The 23,775-nt window shown below is 43.5% G+C and overlaps 1 protein-coding gene and 1 long non-coding RNA gene across 2 annotated transcripts; both read left to right on the forward strand.

The window, feature by feature from the left end:
• On the forward strand, positions 1,510 to 2,974 carry LOC110429936. Its single transcript, XR_002447126.1, has 2 exons — positions 1,510 to 2,259; positions 2,344 to 2,974. It is a non-coding gene; the product is annotated as an uncharacterized LOC110429936 (long non-coding RNA).
• LOC8069704 (probable L-gulonolactone oxidase 4) lies at positions 8,540 to 11,183 on the forward strand. Its single transcript, XM_002442367.2, has 3 exons — positions 8,540 to 9,242; positions 9,506 to 9,761; positions 10,058 to 11,183. The coding sequence occupies exons 1-3, from the start codon at positions 8,550 to 8,552 to the stop codon at positions 10,921 to 10,923; spliced, it is 1,815 nt and encodes a 604-aa protein (XP_002442412.1). The 5' UTR covers positions 8,540 to 8,549; the 3' UTR covers positions 10,924 to 11,183.

A 23,775-nucleotide genomic window follows, 5' to 3' on the forward strand; every position in this document is an offset into this window, starting at 1 on the left:
GTCTGTATATAAATTGAGAGAACAACTGAATGGATGGTGTTCCCTGCCTTTGGAAGCTTTATTAACCGGCTATGGGATGAATCTAGACAACTACTCCGAACATATCATCTGAAAAGTTGTAGATCTCGAAAAAAGTTACTGTAATCTCTTTCTTACCATCTATAAAGGACAGCTGACGACAGGGGCAAACGAGAAGAAGCAAATGCCTTCTGATAGTTGTGGGGGGAATGACCCAATTAATTATTGAAGGCGCTTTAAATTTTTGCTTTGCTACTGCATGTAGGCTTAGGAGGGCATTGGGATGTCTTATGTAGCATTGTTTCTTAGAGGGTGCTAGTGAAGCCAAAATTAGCACTACATCTATAACAGAAAACAGAAGCTGAGGTGTAACATGCTGAAGTTCAACTAGAAATCCTTGGTACCGAAGCGAAAATTAGCACTACACTGTCGTTGTCGCAGTTGGGAGGTGCAGAACACAAAGCTGGAACAGCTAGCAGAACAAAACAAGCAGATAAGGAGCTACATATACTGTTGTCACGAGTATTAAATGTTCACAGATGCCGCTCAGGTGGCTCTGCTGTGCCTCTTTGGTACTTGTCCTTCAAATCTGTTATCATTGTAGCATTCAGCTAAAATCAAACCAACCTGTATGTGTATGGTGGTATGGGTGGACGTCGACTTAACAGTGTGTCTCATTTTCTTGCCTCTGAGCGCCTCTCTCCTTGAGCTGTTAGCATATATGTTTCCAGAGAACTGGGTGGAGTATGGATATACTTCTCTTCAGGATTGCTGGACTACTACAGAACTGGATAGTGTTCTGAGTTCTGGAGACAAGAAAGACGTGGTGACCAGCATCATAAACAAGATCAGAAGCTTTGGCAGGGGAAAAATCTTTGGCTCCCCTACTCCCCCTCGACATCACATGAAGCTTATCAAGCGAGGACCTGATCAAGTGATCTGGGAATGCAAGGATGGGTCTTTTGGTGTTAACTGAAAGCCCGGGGCTATAGCCCTTTAACTCCAAAAAATAATTTTACCATAAACTATAATTTAAGTTTACCACTATTGAATTAAGAATATGCATTATTGTTATGTTCCACCATGTTGACCAAACAAGCAAAAAATACATGAGGATAACTACTCTATTAATATAGTTTATCACATGGGAAAATGCCCCCTTAAGAAATTAAACCAATTAAACACATGTACAGCCCTCGCCTCTCCCCCTGGCTACGTCATCCAGAATTCTCAGATTGAGCCACGTCGCCCCAAATAGGTTCTCGTGGACAGGAGATGCCCACGTCGCACGAGTAGCCTCACAGTGAAATTTGCTTGGCCACGGATGAGACACGTCGCCCATAAATGTGTCCACATAAATATGTCGCGCTCTCCTCCTCTTCATCGGGCAACAAAAGGAAAAAAGAATCCCATGCCGACCTCTCGTCCTCTTTCTCCGTCTCGCTCCCTCCAGACGCGGCGGTGGATGGTGCCCCCATGGCCGGTGTCCCCGCGGCTTCTCACTCTCCGTCTCTCATGTTCCTCTGCTCTCCACCCTATCGTTCTCTCTCCCCCAGTCCCTAATCGCGGCAGCACTCGGCGGCAGCGGCCCGGCACAGGCGCCCCACGGCACGGCAGCCTGGGCAGGCTCTAGCTACGGCCGACCTGGCACGGCAGCCTGAGCCTCAGCACCCTTCGGATCTGGTGGTTCCTGCGATGGCGCCCCAAAGCGCGGCTACCTGAGCGGGCTTTGCTTGCGATGGTCCTGATGCATCAGCCTACGTGTGAGCGCTCACCGGATCTGGTGATTCCGCTGTCGTCCCCTCCTATCTCCTCTCTTTGTGGGTTGTGGCATGGGGTTCCCACCGCTGGCCACTCGAGTTGCCGCTTCGGTGACTCCGTCTGTACATCATATTAATACTTCATTTGTTGCCCGACATGTGCATGCATGGACCCACCTGTATGATACCCAAAGAAAACAAACATGGTGGACGTACATACTACTGCACCATCGGAAGGCCAATCTCGATAGAGTTTCATTAGAGTTTTATAGACATTAAATATATTGATATGACACCATATTAATGAAGAGAGAGATCATAAGAGTTTTATGGAAGTAGAGAGAGTTTCATGCAGATAAAACTCTTCTGTACTGTTTCCAAAATATTGGTGTCTTGGAAACTGGGTCATGAAACTTCCACTGAGGATGACCTAATTGGATGGCGTGACCACGAGATGCGATGCCAAGTTAGAAGGTCAAAAGTAAGAATGTTGGAGTCGATCTGTGCGGCTTGTCTATTCACAGTCATGTTTTATTTAACGGAATACACAACTTTTTTTTGACAGGAACTAAAACTCTGAACCGGACGGTACTCCTTGCTAAGGCCGTCAGGGGGGCCACCCGAGCTGCAAATTATGTGGAAATAAGCCAGAGACACCAAGTCACCTCTGTCTGAACTGCCTATTTACTAAACAAGTCTGGTCAGACCTAAAGCACTGGCTGAACCTGTCACTGCTCAATGTAGTAACGATGTCAGACACACTTCATGGATTTTGGTGAAGGTGTCGAGCCATGTTTGATAAGAACCACAAGAGAATTTTTTATGAAGTCATGATCTATATTTGGTGGAACATATGAAAGGAATGGAAACGATCCATGCAAGCAAGTCAAGTAGCTATGCTCTGTAAAGATGATATTACACAATTCCATCTAGCATCGAGGGAACCCGTTCATGAAGGAGTGGAAGGTTTCTTTTTCCTTTTTTTCCTCCCAAGTGCTTTTCTTGTTAGTGGTTTCACCCTCTTCTATGGCGGGGTTGTTCCTTCTCGCTCTCTGTGTTATGCCTAGGGGTCCTTATGTATTGGTAGTTTCAAGTCGAAGGTTTTTAATTCAGATAGTGGTCAGAGTAGAGGTGTTTTGTAGCCAAAGTGTGGCTGTTGTAACTTTTTTCCTCGTCTAATAAAAATTTGGCAAATCTCTTGCCGCCTTACTAAAAATAATTACACACAATGAATTACCCCAACTGTTTCGTGATCTCAATTCTACACTGTAATAGTTTCATTTCCAATGAAATTGTAAAATTTAAAACAAGATTACTACGCACTAACAATGCCAACTAATTTACCCACCGGTGCTTCTGGATCCTCTCCTGTCGCCGCCATGATTGAAAGGAGCGATCTCCGTGCGCCATCATCTTCTACGTCTCACGACACGGCAATGCAAGGACACACCAGTCCGGTGGCCGTGAAGTCTTCACTCTTCAGCAGTAGCAGGCATCGGAACGTTGATAGAAATAATCTCTATAGGTTCAACTTCAACTCAATGTTCATTCATTTGCTTGGAGTCAGTGATGTAATCTCCATGTCTCCCATCACATCCAGCAGGCTAACTCCACGGACTAGCCTTAGGCAAATCTCCAACCCATGTTTTCATCTTCTAAAACCACATGATTCTCATCTTTTTCTGTTTGATACACCCTGAAGCATCATCGTAAAGATTTGCGTGATGAACAAATAAACTCTCTCAGTCTCATGCCTCCCAGTCCTAACACAGCAATGCAAGACACTAGGGCTTCACATTGCTCCTATGGCAACTCAAAGCCTTTTTATTTCCTATTTGTAGAGCAAAGGAGATTATGTGTTGCATTGCAGCTATAAGAAACCAGACTTTAGATGTGTACTAGCTATCTGATCCCATGCAATTATATATACACCATCATAGTATGTGTACATCCATACTGTACATTGACGGTTCACTACCAGAGCACAACTTTTTCCAAACGGCTGTAAAGCGACAAGAGAGCATAAAAAACACAAGAGTGTCATTACTGACAACAAACCGTGACGAACTAGCTAACAGGACCATCTTGTCAACAAAAACAGCATTTCCTGTCCAAACTATATCGACCTTTGCCCAACCAATAAGGTAGCATTGTTGAATATGTTCCAAATTCAGTTACACATTATAAAAGCCGACTTCCGACGGAGCGAAGTGAAGGCCTGTCGCCGGAGGCTTGGGCCGGAGCGAAGCTACATTCATTGAAGACGCTGAAGCTGTACACAGATGTTCATTATTGGAGATACTAATTAAAGCAACGGTAGGTATACAAGAATTGAAGCCACAGTGTATCATCATCATCTCATTTTAGTATAGCAATCAGACATGGTAGGCATCAGGAACACTCCTGTCTCTGATCTCTCATTCTCTCTTGCAATAGATGAACAACCAGCGTCGTGAGGGAGAGGAGAAGGATCAAAGAAGGGACCAGTCCGCATCCCCTCCGGCACTTTTGTTCTACAAACAGGAAAAGAAGGAACCTTTGGGTTTGCGATACCGACACATGTGAAGCCTTAGTGCATGTCTTGCATTGCTGTGTTAATTTTTTTTTGAAGAAACTGTAGGGGTGCACACCCCTACAGAGATTTATTAAAGAAAAGGCCAAGGCCAAGGTAAAAGGTACAAAGCGAAAGTTACAAGTAAGAAAACATAAGAGAAAAAAGAGGAGACCATCCAGGAGGCATTTGAGTATTTTATATTCATGCAAGTATTATACAGGGTTGGTTCCAAATCTGCTTGGCTGCTTCTAAAAATGTTACTGTAAGTATTTTACGATCGCTGGCACAATATCATTTTCTAGAAACACGGTCCCTAATAACCAATTTGAAGTAGCCCTAAAAATCGAATGCGTAATTGAACATAATAGTTGGGCGTATATAATAAAAGGGTATGAAATTATCCTGGTGGATCTACTAAATGACAAATAAATGAAATTATTGCGCCTTCAATTCTTGTATGAAAGGATGTGAAATTCTTGTATAAACGGTAGGTATATATACAATTCTTGAACATAATAGTTGTGCATATAAAAGGATATGAAATTATCCTGCTGGATCTCCTAACCACCACATTGTATCCCTATCAAAAGAAGGAACAAAGAGTCTTCAAAACTTAATTATATGAAAAATCGCAAAAAAAATTAATTATATGAAAACGCCATATTATTCAAGTATTCGTTCCTCAAGCCACCACCAGACCGATGCATATCCAGCCACTAAACGAAGACATTAGCACTAACTATAATACTGAGCTGGCATCCTACGGACTGTACCACTTAATGTATCATTTAGGAGGGTGTTTGAGACTGCTCTGCTCCACATTTTTCCAGCTTCGCTCCACGTTTTTTAGCCAAATGGTTTCAGCTCCACGCACTCAGTTCAACAAAAAAGGGTGGAGTTGTGAGAGCACCTAAAGAGGTACTCCACGAACTCCAGTTTTTTTGTGGAGCTGCTCTATAGTGGAGTTTGTGGAACAAGAGTTCGTGGAGCAGTGCCAAACACCGCCTTAGGAGTGGTTTGGTAAACACTAATCTAAACTCTTGGTATGAGTTGTCCCGGTCAGTCTCACATGCATCAGGTACAGACTTGTTTGGAATCTAACAAAATAATGGATTTTTCATGGTTAAATGAATAAACAACAAACAACTCGGAAAAGAATTAGCCTAGGAGAGAGAGAACGAAGGTGATTGAGTAATAATCCCTATCAAAAGAAGGAACAAAGAATCTTTTAAAAATAGGTATATCTTAGATTCTTCAAGTATTCATATTCCTCAAGCCGCCAGCTAAGGCATGGAATAAATATAACACAAGCAGCGGGGTGTGTGTGCGCGCGCGCGTTAGCATGCAGCCCTATGTGAAGATGGGAGCCTCGCACAGGTTGCAGAGATAAAAAAAAACACAATGGATACCCGATGGTGTTTTCCAATGATGGAGTTCTTCCTTATCGTTTGAGCATAGTACTGTTGTGCCTGTTATTAGTCGATGGTCTTGTTTGTCCTAATGTTCTATAGTGCAAGTGTGTGCTAGTTGTTGCTCTCACCGCACATGTTGAATGGGATGGTTGACTTGAGTTAAGCGCCATTAACGTCTTATCCTCTAGGGTTGCCTCTAAAAAGAACTTATTTTTATGTGCAAATTTATTGGAACTAATGGCACCGAGAAGATTTTTGCAGAGTTGGTTGCGAACCTGCTTTTGGCTGCTTCTAAAAATAATGCTAGATCTTTGAGATCAATGGCACAATTCCGTTTTCTAGAAAACGTCATCCCTAATAACTAACTTTGACTGGCCATAAAAATCAGACTTATTAAATAAAATGAACATGTAATTGTGCTTATTACGTAAAAGTTATTATACCTAGATTTTGCAAAAAAATGTTATATATGTAAATTTTTCCAAAAAAAGAAAAGTTCTAAAAATATTTTTTCGAAAAAAATAAGCTTGCTAGGCCGCTACCGGCCTCGCCTTCTCTAGTTGCGCCGTCCGTGCCTCAGCCACCGCCCGACCCCAAGCACCCCGCCGCCAACCCATGCTGCTGCCGCCGCCGGGCCAGCCGCACGGGACGACTGTGGCTGGGTCTAGGGATTTGGGCACCACGCCGCACGCAGGCCGGAGCCATCTCTCCTCTTCCTACTGAGCGGGATCTCGAGCATCACCAGAGGTCCATCTCTCCATTTGTGTTGTGTGAAATACCCAATCTCTAACTTAGCTTCTCTATTTCAATTCAGATCTGAGCTGCAATGACCTGGATCTTGACGGCTTCTCCTGGTCAACGAGGACCCTAGATCCATTGGGTGCTATGGTAGAGAGGCCAGATCCATGGCATACCCATTTAGTGACAGGGCCATGGATGGTGTCATAGTAGGCATCGTGTTTGTCCCGTGCACACAGCTTGAGTCATGTGCTTTTGTTTGGATTTTCTCTACTAGCTATTTCTATGGACTTCTCTTTCAGTAAAGCAATTATCTTTCAACCTGTAGGTTTATTTTTGGAGCTCCACGAGGACATGAGTTTGGAGTTATACTGCAGTAGCTCATTCAACTTTCACGTTCAGAGAACTACTGTTATCCTTGTCTTTAGTGTTTGGTTTGGTCCCTGCAATAGTTCATGTAGCTGTTATGTTCACCTACACAATTAGTAATATTTGTCTCTATGATGTTAATTCACAGTAGCAGCAATTCATTAATGGTGGTGTATTGGTTCTTACTTCTGAACAGATTTTTGAAACTTTTAGCTGAATATATGCAATGTTCTACACTACTTGCATTACTGTTAGTTGAATATATGCAATGTAATTACGCATTAGCATGACACATGATTGACCTTAAATTAAAACCTACTTGCTTTTACCTTGCAGATGTATGACCTTAAATTTAATGGTATTCAGAACTTATAGTATACCAGAAAGGTTCAGGTAAGCCACTCATTTCTAGTCATTTGGTTCCATCTACAGAGTCATCTACTTGTGCTAACCCTATTTATACCATGCTGATCTCTTTTGTAGAGGCATCTACTTATGTGTTATACTATGTCACATCTACTGCATCTGCCCTTAAACAAGTATGCCATGTGAGCTTTACTGAATTATCACTGCTTTTGTTTCACTATATGAAGTTTATACAGAATTTGATATTTAGATTCTCATTCTCTACTTGTTGGGCTCTCAAAAATATTATGCATTGAACTAGTTAACTAGCTTCAAAGCTTCCTAATAAATAGACGACATTTTTAGAATCTTTATTGAAAATTGTCTTATCTTATATATATTCATTTTGGTTTGAGGTAGCACATCTTATAAACAGCAAGCCAATTGAAATGCTCATGAATACAAATGATCTTATGGACAACAAGCCAATTGAAGTGCTCGTGGATACAAATGTTTACTTATTTTAGACTCCCTAGAGTTGAAAAATCTTTGAGTTCAGACTTAGTTGTTGTAATAGTCAAACTAGATGGTTGTGAGCCAGGCCAACTCGTAGTTTGATAAAATGTGACAACAATTGTCTTGCTAATACATGAATGATCAATGTTTTTTATATGATTGGTGTATCTTATGAGGTGTGATGTATGTTAATGCAGTGATGATTTGGTACTACCAATTTGTGATGTTCTTTTTCGTCACTATAGTTTGCTGGATCTGGGCTTGGATATGGGCTGGTTATAAGATGCATACAACTATTCTATGAGGAACACAAGTTTCAATCTGTGAGCGCTCAATTTGGGTAAATAAATGTATGACGCGGGATATATGACGTTTTTTTCCATCATCATGGTGAGTTAACTGTGACACATTTTCGCTTGTCCGTAACCAAAAAAAACTGTCATGTATCACGATATTTCTTGTAGTGTGGAATCACAACCAGCACGCGTACCAAATTAAAAGAAGCACTTTAATCATAGGATGTGCTTATGTGAAATCTGAAAAAGGAATGTGGTCATTTCTGCCTGTTTCTTCATTTGGAAAAGAAAATGTTGTTGGAACTTGGAAGTTCGTTCGCTGCTTACATACAGAATCCAATGAATGTTCGCTGTTTTAGTGGGCCTGACGGGACGGCGCGCGTCCAGTCAAAATAACGAACAAAGAATCTTCAGAAATTAATTTGTTCCTCAAGCCGCCAGTTGACCTTACCATTAATTACAATTATTGAGCATAGACGCGCACGCTAATCAAGTAGAACCACTGCCGGGACATTTTTGCGCAGAGAGCACAGGAATCACAATGGGCGTCTTCCTCCTCCTCCTCCTCGCTTGCCTTCTCATTCCAGCCACCACCATCTACCTCCTCCCAGCCAACACCACACCGCCATGGGAGCCGATCACCTGCACGGGCGGCAACGGCACATCGAGCTGCACGGTCACCAACTCAATCGGCTCCTTCCCGGACCGCACCATCTGCCGCGCGGCGACCGCCGTCTACCCGCGCACGGAGGCGGAGCTCGTCGCGGCCGTGGCGGCGGCCGCCGCGGCCAAGCGGAAGGTGAAGGTGGCCACGACGCACTCCCACAGCTTCACGAAGCTCGCGTGCCCCGGCGACGGCGGCGGCGACGGCACCGTCATCAGCACGCGGTGGCTCAACCGGACGGTGCGTATTGACGTCGGCCGGCGGCTCCTGACGGTGGAGAGCGGCATGCTGCTCAGGGACCTCGTCGAGGTCGCCGCCGAGGCCGGGCTCGCGCTGCCGCACTCCCCGTACTGGAGCGGGCTCACCGTCGGCGGCCTCCTCGCCACCGGCGCCCACGGGAGCTCGCTGTGGGGCAAAGGGAGCGCCGTGCATGAGTACGTCGTCGGGATGAGGATCGTGACGCCCGCGCCGGCGAGCCAGGGGTTCGCCGTCGTCAGGGAGCTCGGCGCCGACCACCCTGACCTGGATGCGGCTAAGGTCTCCCTCGGCGTTCTGGGTGTTATTTCTCAGGTAAGTACATCGTTTAGTTTTCTTACTTGTCTGCCCAAATGAATGAATGCACTATGATATTACTGCATATATATAATTTGTTGTAGTAGTCTCGTTTAGGTTTTTTTGTCTGTTTTTATTTAGGCATTGTTTGGATGATGTCGGATTCACCTCAATCCACATATATTGAAGTGGATTGGGATGAAATTTAGGAAGGAAAAAAGGATTGCTTAATAAAATAGATACTAAAATATATATGTTGGCATGTGTTCATGCATGTGCAGGTCACCCTTGCGTTACAGCCAATGTTCAAGCGATCGGTGACGTTCCTGACGCGCGACGACTCCGACATGACGGAGAAGGTGTCCATTTGGGGACGCCTCCACGAGTTCGGCGACGTGACATGGCTACCATACCAGCGCAAGGTCGTGTACCGCCAGGATGACCGCGTCGACGTCGCCACTCCGGGAGACGCCATCAACGACTTCCTCGGCTTCCGCTCCCAAGCTAAGCTTAGCCAAGTCACCGCCAGGCTCCTAGGTACATCTATTTTACTCTGCAAAACAGATGAATCAAAAAAGTCAAAAGTGTCTTGTAATTTGGAATGGAAGGAGCATGATATAATAATGTGTCTTGATACATATATAGCAAAACATTGAATCAAAAGTCAAAGCGACTTATAATTTAGAACAAAAAAAACATATATTATATGATCATATACTCTGCCTACATGTATTTTAACGGACCACACATGCCCACATATATATATATATATATTGATGGAAAGGTACTTAAGTAATAACTATATATGCATGCATGTTCCTTTGACTCATCAGACGAGTGGTTTGAAGAGATGGATGCTGACACTGCCAGGTGCCAGATGGCACGACTGACGATGTGGAAAGTGCAGCGGGAGGCCTACGGCTTCACCAACGACGGTGTGTCCTTCACGGGGTACCCAATGGTGGGGTTCCAGCACCGCATCCAGGCCTCCAGCTCATGTCTGGACACGGCCTCCAAGCACGCCGGCGGCCTGCTGCAGCCGACCTGCATGTGGGACGCGCGGGTGCGCGGCGCGCTGTTCTACAGCTCCGGCTTCAGCGTGGCGCTGTCCAGGGCGCCGGCGTTCGTCGCCGACATGCAGAGGCTCCGCGACCTCAACCCGCCGGCGTTCTGCGGGCTCGAGGGCAAGCTGGGCGTGTTCATGCGCTACGTCAAGGCCTCCTCGGCGTTCCTCGGCAAGGCCGAGGACTCGCTGGACTTCGACGTCGTCTACTACCGGAGCTCCACCGGCGGCGCGCTGCGCAGGCACGCCGACGTGGTCGACGAGCTGGAGCAGATGGCGCTGCGCAAGTACGGCGCCGTCCCGCACTGGGGCAAGAACAGGAACTTCGCCTTCGATGGCGCCATCGCCAAGTACCCGAGGGCCGGCGAGTTCTTGAGGGTGAAGGAGAGGTTTGATCCGGAGGGGATCTTCTCCAGCGAGTGGAGTGACCAGGTGCTTGGCGTCGAGGGCAGCCCCAGCATCGTCAGGAAGGGCTGCGCCATTGAAGGTCTCTGTGTTTGCTCCGACGACTCGCACTGCGCGCCGGAGAAGGGATACTTCTGCCGGCCTGGGAAGGTTTACATGGAGGCCAGGGTCTGCGTGTTCGACGGGGACGAGCTCAAGCGCAGACGCAGTGGCATCGTTGATGAACTCTGAATATATATTGAAGGTGTTGCTGGGTTGCACTTGCACTATAGAATCATGGATCAATCAACAGCATTGTCTCCTGGTATCGATATATGTGATATCTTACATACTGCGCCGTGATTGTTTAGTGCTTCCTCCATTGTAAATTAGATAAGATATTTTGGCTTTTATTATGTAGCTAGACATAGTGTGTATAATAATTAACAAAAGCTACATATCTAGAAAAGAGAAAACATCTTGTAATTTGGAACGGATATGTTATCTGGATTGGAAGCAAAGATTCAACAAGTCTTTTGATCTAACAAGTCAAACTTTCTTAAGTTTGATCAATTTTTTTAAAAATAGTCTGAATAATTATTTGTTGAAATAGGTTTAATATGAAAACATATTTTATAGATATTCTGATGACACTTACTCAACATCATAAATATTAGTACTTTTGTGTACAAATTTAATCAAGTTTAAATTTATTTAACTCTCTATGAAGTGACAATATTTTTTCTAGACGGAGAGAGTAATCTCTTTTAATATTTCTGTAGTGCTCATAGAGATGAAAGAAGAACAAAAATTGATTTGACTTGACAGTGAGGTCTAATTCCTGCTCAGTATGTGCACGGTGCCACAAATTTTCCCGGCATACAAACAATTTGAACCTGATTATCGATCATATAAAAAAGAAAAACATATCAAACTAAACTATTCTCTCTTCAAACCTTATACAATATATAATACTATATGCAATAGAAAAAACATTTTTGTATGAGGGAACGAACATGATTAGAGGATGGATGGAGGTTTCCATTTTCGGCAGCATGACTTTCCCCCTCCCATGATTATGGGCATACGGAGACATTTTTTCTGTTTGTCTATATTATTTAATTTATTAAGTAATTCATAAAATTCAAAAAATAATGGCTCAGATTTATTTGAGATATTACCTCATGAAAGGTAAATGGTGTACCTTAGTATTGGTTAAGTACAACGTTGGTCTGATTTTCCATGTGAAAATTGATGATTTCTACCTGCGGGTGGCTAAGGACAAGGGGAAATGGGCCGGGGTTAAAGCTAAAGTCAGGCACTCATCTACAAAAACTGTTTTCGCAACATTTGTGATGCTTCCATCTGCTACTGCAGCTAACCCTAAAATCAATTCTCAGAAATAACAAAAATACAATAGTAAACTATATCACGCTAGGAATCGAACTCATTTGATTCAAAACAACACGTAAAACTACCTGAGCCAACCACTACGTCCCAAACACGTTCCCTTAGAAAGTGGAACGCGTTTCGCAACTTACCATAGTTTATGAGAATGTCGTACCGCGTACCACGTTCCCGTACCACGTACCCTATGTTCCGGGAACTTGGCTGCTAAGGTTCCGCCTCGCCCGACCCCTCTAGGGCTCGGGCGCCGCCGCCGTTTCGCCCGATCCCCCATCACAGTGCAAGGCTTCCGACGCACAGCGTCCGTACCCCCGACGTGACAGGCGCAGTGACTCCCATATCGCAGCAGGGCATGGTGGCGACTATTCCAACCACCCTGGTCACTGCAGCCTTACCTCTTTCACTATGCAACCTTACCTCTTTTACTGTGGTGTACCGCCTCACAGTAAAAGAAGAATGGGGGAGATTAATCAGCATCACTATTTGCTGTCTTCTCCAACTGTTAACAGGACAAGCAGCAGTGTCACCGATCCGACCCCCATGACTCCAACAGGGCTCGGTAACCCTCCACAGGAGCAGCCATGCTGTCAGCCATGCCTCAAGGACGGGATGGGCAAGCTTCTATAGGGTCGGGACTGTGGCTTCACTACTCAGTAGAGGAAATCTTCAATCACTCATGTAAATACTTGTCTCCCCTTGAGGCTATAAAAGGGGAGCCAGGGCTCACAACCAAGACAGGTCCATCCATACACACAACACTCGATCACCACACTCCAAGTGAGTTCTCACGTAGGGTAGCTAGCAGCACTCTCTCCACTGCACAAAGCCGAGACTTGGGACTTAGCCCTCTCTCGCAACCCGCTTATACACCCCTACTACAAGCACCTTTGGGTGCAAGGCAATACAGACCCCCCGATCTCACACTGGACGTAGGGCATCCTTGGCCCGAACCAGTATAAACTCTCTGTGTTCCACTTGCATCACCATCCGGGCTTAGATAGTCACGCATTCTTATACTTGTTTGTATCTAGACCACGAGTCTAGACGCCGACAAGGAGTTTCCTGCGAACTCACCTAGGGCTTTCTAACGGCTGGAGAAGGCTCAGGAGAAGCCGGCGACATGCATTGGCAGATGGTAGACTTCCTGGCTACATCGGCGAACTGAAATGAGCAAAACGAGGCAAGAACTTTTGAAAACGAAAAACCCAGTGGCTTCGCTCAGGCGTCACGAACCTCGGCAAGGTACTTACGATGATCAGAGGGCAACAAGGGTGGCAATGGCAATGGCATCTCCTTCTCTATGTTCGGCGAGATCCAGAATTATCGGCTGCCGTGGCTAGGGCACGGATTAGGCGACTTGGATGCGAAAGTGGAGCAGCGGGGTGGGGCAAGAGCTTTATAGAGGCATGGGCGGATTTAGGGGTATTCCCCTGTATTCTCGGAAATACCCAACTATTTTGGTATACTCTTATGTAAATATGTATATATACTTATATATATAAATATATAATGCTATAATATATGGTATTTCGCACTTTTGAGCTCAAGACATGTAAAAAAACTGGCATTTCAGTTAGAAATCTATATTCTAGAAAGCAAATTTTGATTTAAAGTTGCTGACTTATAGTGCAATAGCTATATTTTAAGTCTATAAATTCGATTTTATGGAAATAGGAATACCCAAGTTTTGAATCCTGGCTCCGCCACCGTATAGAGGCTCGGTTAGGGCACTCACAATGCAGACTCTATCATAGAGTCTAAAGTTATTTATTACCTCGAACAATGTGGACTTAGAGTCTAAATAAGACTTGGAGTCTTATTTTTCCTACCTCTTTCTTCAATAAATATGTTGCCACATCAGCAAAATATCATAAATAATATGTAATTAATTTTTTTGAACTCTGTGATAGAGTCTTGCATTGTGAGTGCCATGTTAGGCAAGAAAATCCCGGTGCTTTCGGGATTAGGAGGAACTCGGTTGCCTTCTCTAGTTCTCTCGGTGTCCGTCGCGGACACGACGCTGGGAGGAAGGGGGAGACACTGAGCTGCGGGCCCAGGATGTCAGCGACAGGAAAGGGAGGAGGAGGCGCACGTGGCTTGGTTCTGGACCGGATGCTGGGCAGGTGCGGAAGCTGGGCTGCGGACTGAGCCGAGTTGGGCCTCGCAGATTAATGGTTTGCAGAGAGGAGAAAGGAAACCAGGCCTTCGGGCCAAAATTCCAGGGAGGCAACTTCTCTTTCTTTTTTTTTCTTCTAATTTATTTTCAAAGCTTTTCAAAACAGTTTTGAATTCTTTAAATTTTAGGCAAAAGCACATAGCACAAGCATGAATACAAAAACATGTTCCTAATCTTATGATGGATTTTATTTTCAACAAAAATAATTTAGGTCCTAGTTAAAATAAATGCCACAGGTACTTAATTTAAATCAAATTAAATCCTATTTATTGAGAAACAAATTTTGGGTGTTACACCTAGACTCTACAGAATAATACTACATCCTCAGATGGAGAATGATCAAAACCAAAGCTGTTGAACTCGAATAGTTATACAACTTTATAGTTGACAACCTTTTTCATTTGAAATCACATATCCATGGTAAATTACGTTTGAATTTCTGACCTTTGAAATTCTATTTTTTTAAAAATGACCTCAGAACGAGAAACGACCAAAACCAAAGTTGTGGAACTCGACCGTACACCACTATGCAGTTGCAAACTTTTTTATTTAGATTTATTTAGGGTCTCGAATACTCATTTTAAACCTAACTGGCCTAGAGAATACAAGGGGAATGAATATGCCTTATGGACAAAACTGTCTTAGAGATGACGGGATTAGATGAGTTACGCGCGAGGCTTGTTGTCGCTGGCTCGAACCCTAGCGACCATGCAGCACGTTTTTTGTGCAAAAAAATTGTGTGAAACATGTGGTTGTTGCGGTATTGGAAAAACAAACATTCCTATTGGTTCAGTAGGTCATTTTCTCAGCTTCAATAACACATATATTCTTTTAAGTTACTTATTTCATCTTTAGGAAAGAACTTTGTTTGAAATACAGATTCTATTTCAATAGTTTGTATTAGTGGAAATTTCTTATGTTACACCCTAAAATTTGCTCTTTTTAAAATAGATGAAAATTGAATTTAATTTTGTATTTTTGTGCTCATAAAACATAGGAAAATAATATTTTTTATTAAATTAAAATTTATTATAGGATTTAGCAATATGATTGTGCATTCATGATGGTGCCTATGTTTTATTGTACTGCGTCATTCTGAACTAAAATTAAATCGATTCGAAATTCAATTTAAAAATGACTTTGAAAAATTAGAAGAAAAAAAAAGGAATTTCCTCCTCTCCCTCGCTTTAGACCCACTGGTCAGCCTCTCTCCTTCCTTGTCTACCTCGTGAAGAGTTGGGACTCCATCTCTGCGTTGAGAATTTCCACGCCTAATCCTGGTTCTCTCAGGATCTCCTACCAAGTCAAGATATATTCCTATAAAAGGAGGAGCCTATACCTGTTTCGATCTATGCGCCGCCCTAGCATGGTCTGCTACAGCTTTTGGACCTTGCCAAGAAGAGCCGAGCCGTCGCACCGTGGACACCGTCTGAAGCTTTGCCATTGCCCCGAGCTCGCGAACGCCACGCTGCGTTTTCCATCCGCTAGCTGCTTCAATTCGCTGTGATCCAGAGCCACTTGCCGTGCTTTGTTAGCCGTCCGCTTCGACAAGCCTGGCGCCCTCACCAAAACATCCCTGTCCGACACAGACTTCCAGCTACGTTCATATTATGTAAGCCTCTCTACATCCTTGTGCTCTTGTCTTGTTTCGCTCAGCGATGGCCTGTGGACCCTTTGATCAAGTTCGACGGCCATCTTGTTCCGGCCGAGCAATGCCTGCTCGTGCATGTTTCAGTTACTAGCGACTGCAGTTAGTAGCTTAATGATGTCATCATTACCTCAACCGTGCATTTTGGCCGTTTTTTGTTTAGAAAAATAAATCCACAAATACTATAGAAATACATGAGCAATGGATCTCCATTATTTCTTGGTTTTAACTCCGTTTTGGCTCAGTTAAATTGCATTAGATTTGTGTCGACATGCCCTATATGCAGCAGTGCTAATGTTTTCATGTCACGTCTTTATTATTTTATTAGTTTAATTTCTAAATTGATTAATGTTTATGTAACCAGTTTTTATAAATAAAATTAACAGAGAAGTTATACATCGATATTTTTATATATAAATATTAAACAATTTAATTGATATCACTAATATGTTTTCAAATTATAATTTGATTAGTTTCAACTCACGTCATATGCAATTCAAATAGATATGATTTTATATTGTTAAAATAAATGAAGCTTAAAGTTTTCTCTCTTATAAGACAATCTTTTGGTTGTCGTTTCTTTTTCATCGTAGCTCTGATTAGAGTGCTTTTTCACGGCTGTGTGCCTGTAGCAATGTGTAGATTAGTTTTCAAACCATTTTATTATTTGGTGTTTGTTCTAATTTAGTTCTATTGTTTGCTTCGTATATGTTTGGCCCCGATTGCTTGTGTGTTGCTATTCGATGATCGAGTATAGACGGGGAGCAGTATCTCAGTGATCAAGATCAATACCTTGATGACCGACAAGATCAGCAGGAGCAATTGGATTAAAACAAGTATAGCATTTGAGTTTTAATTCTGTGACCATGATCTTGTGGCTTGATTAATGTTTAAGGAACAAATGATGAAAATGACTTTTTAGCCACTTGATGATTTGTCTGCACGTGATCACCCGGGATAACAGTGCAACCATGAGGGCTATAATGGCTCTAGCTTTAGTTAAGTATGAGTAACTTTTCTAGCTCGTTAGCGGTTACCCGTGTGGTGCAATTAGGGAATAGTAGACCGTGGATTCCTGCGGGTGGATCACACGGACTGACTAATAAAACCAAGCGGCCCTAACTTGTTAGACGAACCTTTGAAAGACTTCATAGTGATCCCTGCCGACCTCCCTAGGAAGGAGGTTAAGAGATTAGCTACCTAGGGCGAAAGAGTAAATCATGACTCATGGGTAAAGATGTACAACCTCTGCAGAGTGTTAAAAACTAGTATACTAGCCGAGCTCACGGTCAGGAGCGGCCTTGGGGACATCTACATTAAGGGTGATGATTTTTGTTGTGTTAAAACACTCATTGTTTATTGTTTAATACTCTACATTATTTATGTCACATTGATCATGAGATTATGGGATCTATACAATATAGTTGCTATACTTGTGGAGTTCGACATGGACTCACTCTTGCTATTTCCACCACACCCTTCAGGAGAAGTTTTGGGCTTGTGATCAACCAGTCAGTTGAATCCTGTAGAGTGAAGTTAATACCCGAAGTTTGGAGTTACTTCCACTATAAGCTGCTTAAGGTTATCTCTGATTTATTATGTACGTTATATAATTTATGCATTGTCTTTTGATATTACCCCTTATTTGTAGCTATATGTGAGATTTGACTTCTAAAACTCATACATGGTGTATATCTGGTTTTGTCCTTAAAATCGGGTATGACACTAGGAGATAATTTAGGTGCTGTCTATATCCAAGTTTTTGAAAATTTCCATCTTATTACCCTTTTAATTTGGGAGATCCCAAATAAAGAGGTACCTTGTGGCTGACTGTGTCCAGCCTCGTTGAACTACTTCAAAAATAAAGCAGAACAAATTGAGTAAACATTTAAAGCAATGGACTTCGGCTGTGAAATTTGAATTTTGAATGACGAGCTATATACAATAGAAGCGGTAGACTTCAATAGAAATGCACTGTTCTACGCTGCTCCTGCTTATGTATGAAACTGAAACCTGTACGCCACTACCTGCAGAAATTAGAGATTTCGTGAGGGGGACAGTTTTTCGTGAGTTGAAAATACACTCTTATGAAAATAATCGTGTTCATGAGAGTGATGTAAATCTGGCCACGAAAACATATTTTCATGAGCGCGGCGTGTTCGAATGATGATCGCTTTTACGCGAGAAAGCTCAGCACATCATCATGAAAATCAGCTGTTTTCAAGAGAGTATTTAAATACCTCCATGAAAATGACTATTCCACCACGAAATTATCTATTTTCATGAGAGTGATCATTTTTATGAGGGTCAACTTTCATCGCCACAAAATATGGGTTGCTAGTTTTTAGTAGAAAAATAATTGCTTAAATACTAGGAATTCAAGAACACATGAACAAAAGTTTTATCGTTTTAATCTATAGCTAAATTTTGTAACTAGTCTTTCTCCCTCATGCTAACTCCAAATGTCGTGATTCTTTTCCCTAAATGTTTCTAAAATCATGCTCTATCAATTTATTGTGTTTGTACTATAAAGATTGTGGAACGAGATACCTCTTCAGGATCTCGTGTGCGTGTTTATATAGGCCGGCTGAAACGCCTGGCACAACTTGTACAACAAGAATACAATTAGATGATCTGCATGAGATCTCAACAAACTACACGCACACCTTAATCACCAGACTAACTACCTATACACGCATAGATATAGATACATTCGGTTAGCCTAGTATAAACTTAGACACCAAGATATATAAGATCTTAACACCCTCCATTGATCTCAGCTGGGCACCAGATTGAGATCATCTCTGAACTTGACCATCTTGGTGTGTGGCAGTGGCTTTGTAAACCCGTCAGCAACCTGATCTCCTGAACTCACATGTCTGACATCCAGCAGCTTTCGTGCAACCCTTTCACGTACAAAGTGATAATCTATTTCTATATGTTTGGTCCTTGCATGGAACACTGGATTTGCTGTCAGATAGGTAGCACCTATGTTATCACACCACAATTTTGCAACAGCAGAGTGTGCGACCTTCAGTTCTGTCAGCAGTCGCTGCACCCACATCATTTCTGCAGTAGTGTCAGCTAGTGCCTTGTATTCTGCTTCCGTGCTTGACCGCGATACGGTTGCCTGCTTCTTAGCACTCCAGGAGATCAGATTATCACCAAAGAACACTGCAAAACCCCCTGTTGAGCGCCTGTCATCAACATCTCCTGCCCAGTCGGCATCAGTAAAGGCACTCACCACAGAGGAGCCTGATGGACGTATACGCAGTCCATACTTGATTGTCCCTTGTATATATCGAAGAATACGCTTCACGGCACTCCAATGTACTGTTGTAGGCGAGTGAAGGAACTGACACACCCTATTGACAACATAAGAGATGTCTGGCCGCGTCAGTGTTAAATACTGCATTGCACCGACCACACTCCTATATCTTGTGGAGTCCTCAGGGCCAAGACGTTCTCCTGTATTTGCACTGAGCTTTTCTATGCTTAACAAGGGAGTGCTAATGTGCTTGCACTTGTGCATACCGGTCCTGCGGATAACATCCTCAGCATACTTTGCTTGTGACAGTACTGCCCCTTCAGAATTCCTCTTTACTTCAATACCGAGGAAATAGTGCAAGTTTCCCAGATCCTTGAGTGTGAAATCTTTCTCAAGATCCTTCAATAACGCACTGGTTGCATCGGAAGATGAGCTAGCAACAATAATATCATCTACATACACCAAGATGAAGACAATTACACCTCCTCTGTTATAGTAGAATAGCGATGCATCTCCCTTTGAAGCCTTGAAACCCAGTGTTTCTAGTATCCCACATAACCGAGCATGCCAAGCTCGCGGTGCTTGTTTAAGGCCATAAAGGGCTTTGTCGAGCTTACAAACAAACCCTGGTTTCAATTTATCAGCATATCCAGGTGGCTGCCTCATGTACACTTCCTCTTCTAATACGCCGTGCAAAAAGCATTTTTGCACATCCAATTTTCTCATGGACCATCCTTTTGATACAGCAATAGATAGAATCAACCGAATTGTGGCAGCCTTGACTACTGGACTAAAAGTATCCTCATAGTCAATTCCATACCGTTGTTTGAAACCCTTAGCAACCAGACGTGCATTGTACCGGTCAACAGTACCATCTGCTTTCTTCTTTATTTTGTATACCCATTTGCAATCAATGATATTTTTCCCTTTAGGAGGAGGAACCAAGTGCCATGTCTTGTTCCTTTGAAGTGCATCAAACTCACTGTTCATAGCTGAAACCCAACGCTGGTCTCGCAGTGCTGCATCAACAGACGCGAGTTCTTCTGATGAGGAAGCTGCCAACATGCCCCAACGAATGGTTCCATCAGTTCTGACCTTGGGTTTACTGATCCCATGCTGAAGACGAGTTGTGGGGCGTGTATCAGCAGTAGATGGCACAGGAAGAAGCACAGAGCTGCCCGTCGCAGCGGATCCTGACCCGGCGAGGAGCTCAACACCGGTAGCGGGTGCACCAGGTACGGGGGACGGTACAGCCTGCCCCCCATCCCCCGAATCCGGCTGTGACTCGGACGTCGCGGAGACGTTCGTGGTCGACGCGCCCGCGTGCGCAGAAGATCCAGGCGCCGTTGTCGCCGAATCAGCCCCGGATCCCGAAGACGATCCAGGTGCTGCACCAGAGCCTGCGCCTGCATCAGCACCGAAGGGTGCGCCGTGGTGGTCTCCTGGCAGGTGACACATGAAATGACGCCCAGCAGGAAGTGAACTCGCACCAATTCTTGAACCTGCGTCATGAGAATTTGTACCACAGCTTGACAAACGGTTAGTAGGAGATGCAATATCATGTTGGTCTAATAGAATTGCATCCTCAAACCCAGCATTATAATTTAACAAGGAGTCGGGTAGGATAGACAGTTCGGCCCTAAGCTGAGCGCCAGTGTTGGGGCGAAGAAGAGCAAAAGGAAAAACTTGTTCATCAAAGACAACATCCCGCGACACATAAACACGACCAGTGGAGGGTCCCAAACATTTAAACCCTTTTTGCATGTCACTGTATCCCAGGAACACACACCGCGTGGACCGAAACTGAAGTTTGTGAGTATTGAAGGGGCGTAGGTTGGGCCAACAGGCACACCCGAAGCTCCTAAGGAACGAATAATCCAGTTTGTTGGTGAAAAGCTTTTCGAATGGTGTAAGATTATGGATTACTCGAGAGGGAAGACAATTTATGAGGAATACAGCGGTGGCAAAAGCTTCATCCCAATACTTGAGTGGCATAGAGGCGTGAGCTAGCAATGAAAGCCCTACTTCGACAATATGTCGGTGCTTGCGCTCGGCAGAACCATTCTGCTGGTGAGCATGGGGACAGGACACATGATGTACTATGCCAATACGTTTAAAGAAGTGATTCAATGACTGATATTCCCCGCCCCAATCTGTTTGCACTGCTCGAATTTTTCGATCGAATTTCCTTTCTACAAGGTGTTGGAAGTCATGGAAGCATTGAAAAACTTTAGATTTGTGACGAAGAAAATAAATCCAAGTGAATTTGCTAAAATCATCAATGAATCTCACATAGTATGTTTTCCGTCCAACAGAGGAAGGTGCAGGGTCCCATACATCAGAAAAAATAAGATTCAAGGGACCAGCAGACGTGCTGGTCGAAACAAGATAGGGTAACTGATGACTTTTTCCTTGTTGACACGCATCACACACTTTATTTGGACTATCACCAACAGAAGGCAAACTATGGCGATTTAGGACCTGCTTAACAACATTGTTTGAAGCATGACCTAATCTATGATGCCAAAGAGAAAAAGACGGTTTGACACTTGCTCGAAGAGCTTGTTTATTTGGACTCGACTTGCATGGATGAGACTTCAATGGACACAACCCCACTTCACATCTGTCGCTGTGAAGAATCTTCCTCGTGCCCTGTTGCTTAATAGAAAAATGATGGGGGTGAAATTCTAAGAAGGCATTATTATCACATGCAAGCTTATGAACAGAAAGAAGATTTTTTGTGGCCTTTGGAACATTGAGGATACGATTAAGACGAAGATTGCTGGTAGGGGTATGCAAAACAATAGAACCAACATAATCGATCTCCATACCTGCTCCGCTGGCCGAGCGTACTTGATCATGCCCACCATATCGGTCTCGAACGGTGAGTTTTTCCAGCTCGCTAGTCACATCACTACCCCAGACAATTTTTTTCCTGACGGGTGATTCCGTCAGGGAAATTGCCTAAAATCGTCAGGAAAAGTCATCTGTGACGGTAACCGTCAGGATTGTGCCGTCAGAGATAAACTGACAGGAAAAGTTGATCTTCCCTGACGGAAAACCGTCACGGATTGGTTCGTGACGGTTGAAACCGTCAGGGAAGGTCTTTCACGTCGGCTTTTCTCTTTCCGTCACGGAAACCTTTCCCGTCGGTTACCGACCGTCAGTGAAAATCAAAATCTCTCCTGTCGGCTGTATACCGTCAGGGAAAACTGAATCTTTCTGGTCGGTTACTAACTGTCAGGGAAAACCTAAACCTTTCCTGTCGGCTACCAAACGTCAGTGAAACTAGACCCGTACATCAATAACCCATTACTGTAGTTCATTTACACATGCATACTAAATGTGACACTCAGATAGTGTTGGTACGTATAATTTAATAATCATCATTTAATCATGCATCCACACAAGCAGTATTTGATAAACTTAGTAGTCTTGGTACATATAATCATAATATTTTAAAATTATACATACATCAGATAGTACAATGTTCCACATTCTTCTTGCCTTGCAAAATAAAGTCAAAACAAAGAGCGAAGCTGACTACAAATATAAGAAATAGAAGTAACTACTACTACTACTACCTAACAGGGCTTGTGATAGCAATGCAGCAGCTACTGCACATGTCTGGTCCCTCTCTACATTCAAAAGAAGATAAATAGAACCATTCATGAGATCATCATATGTCATGGGACTTAAAGCAAAACTGATTGACATTGTAGCATGGATGAGTTAGTTGATTGAGAAATACCAGTGAGATATACCAAATACGACCAAAGGCAGGGATCTGCAACACTTTCTCATATTGGTCCTAGTTTGCTACTTCTGAAAAGACTCTCAAGACGAAACAACATAAGCCTCAGACACTATACAGGTCCACTAAGAGCACAAATAATTTGAGCCGGGTAATCAGTACATTTTAAAATCTATAATGGGCACAACACATTAAGAATTTACTTGTTGTAGGTTCACCAGCTCCATACTCATTGTGCAGAGTGTAATATGAAATTAAAGGATTAAATCAGTTTAGTTTCACAAATCATAAGTCAGGATTAAAAATGGCTAATCTGAAATTATACATACTTGATGTTAGATCCATGAAGTGAACAATTTTACTGCAGTCTGAATCTGCTATACAAAAAAAAAACATGAAATAAAATATACAGAGGTAGAGATCAAGGAACTAACAGCCTTTACTTATCAGAATCTGTCATCCCATTACTAATACATGTACACGAAGGAACACCTAGCAATGTAACAAATTCTGCAACTCAGATAGATTTAGGCAATGACCTACACAAATATAGATAGATGCAGTTCAGCTAATATACAGACAGTTAATATGCAGTTCAGCTAATACAGCAGCTGGGCAAGGGAGGGCAGATCCAATCATCCAAGTTCTTACCTGCACGTGCAGCTGCTCGGCCGGAAGGGAGCGGCCAGTGGGAGAAGGCGTCAGGCGGCCAACCACCCAGCGGATAGGGGAGCCACTGTGAAGAACAGGCCCCCAGCCACCTGCGCGGGGAGGAGAGCGGACGAGTAGCTGCCTGTCGGGGAGGCGAGCGGCCGGCGGGGAGGAGGGAGACCGGCGACCGGCAGGGAGCG

The sequence above is a fragment of the Sorghum bicolor genome, chromosome 8, assembly GCF_000003195.3.
Source record: "Sorghum bicolor cultivar BTx623 chromosome 8, Sorghum_bicolor_NCBIv3, whole genome shotgun sequence".
Classification (NCBI taxonomy): Eukaryota; Viridiplantae; Streptophyta; class Magnoliopsida; order Poales; family Poaceae; genus Sorghum; species Sorghum bicolor.

Coding starts and splice junctions, on each gene's coding strand:
- LOC8069704 (XM_002442367.2), top strand. CDS start 8,550: ATGGGCGTCTTCCTCCTCCTCCTCCTCGCTTGCCTTCTCATTCCAGCC. Junction 9,243..9,505: donor TTCTGGGTGTTATTTCTCAG/GTAAGTACATCG, acceptor ATGCATGTGCAG/GTCACCCTTGCGTTACAGCC. Junction 9,762..10,057: donor AGTCACCGCCAGGCTCCTAG/GTACATCTATTT, acceptor TTGACTCATCAG/ACGAGTGGTTTGAAGAGATG.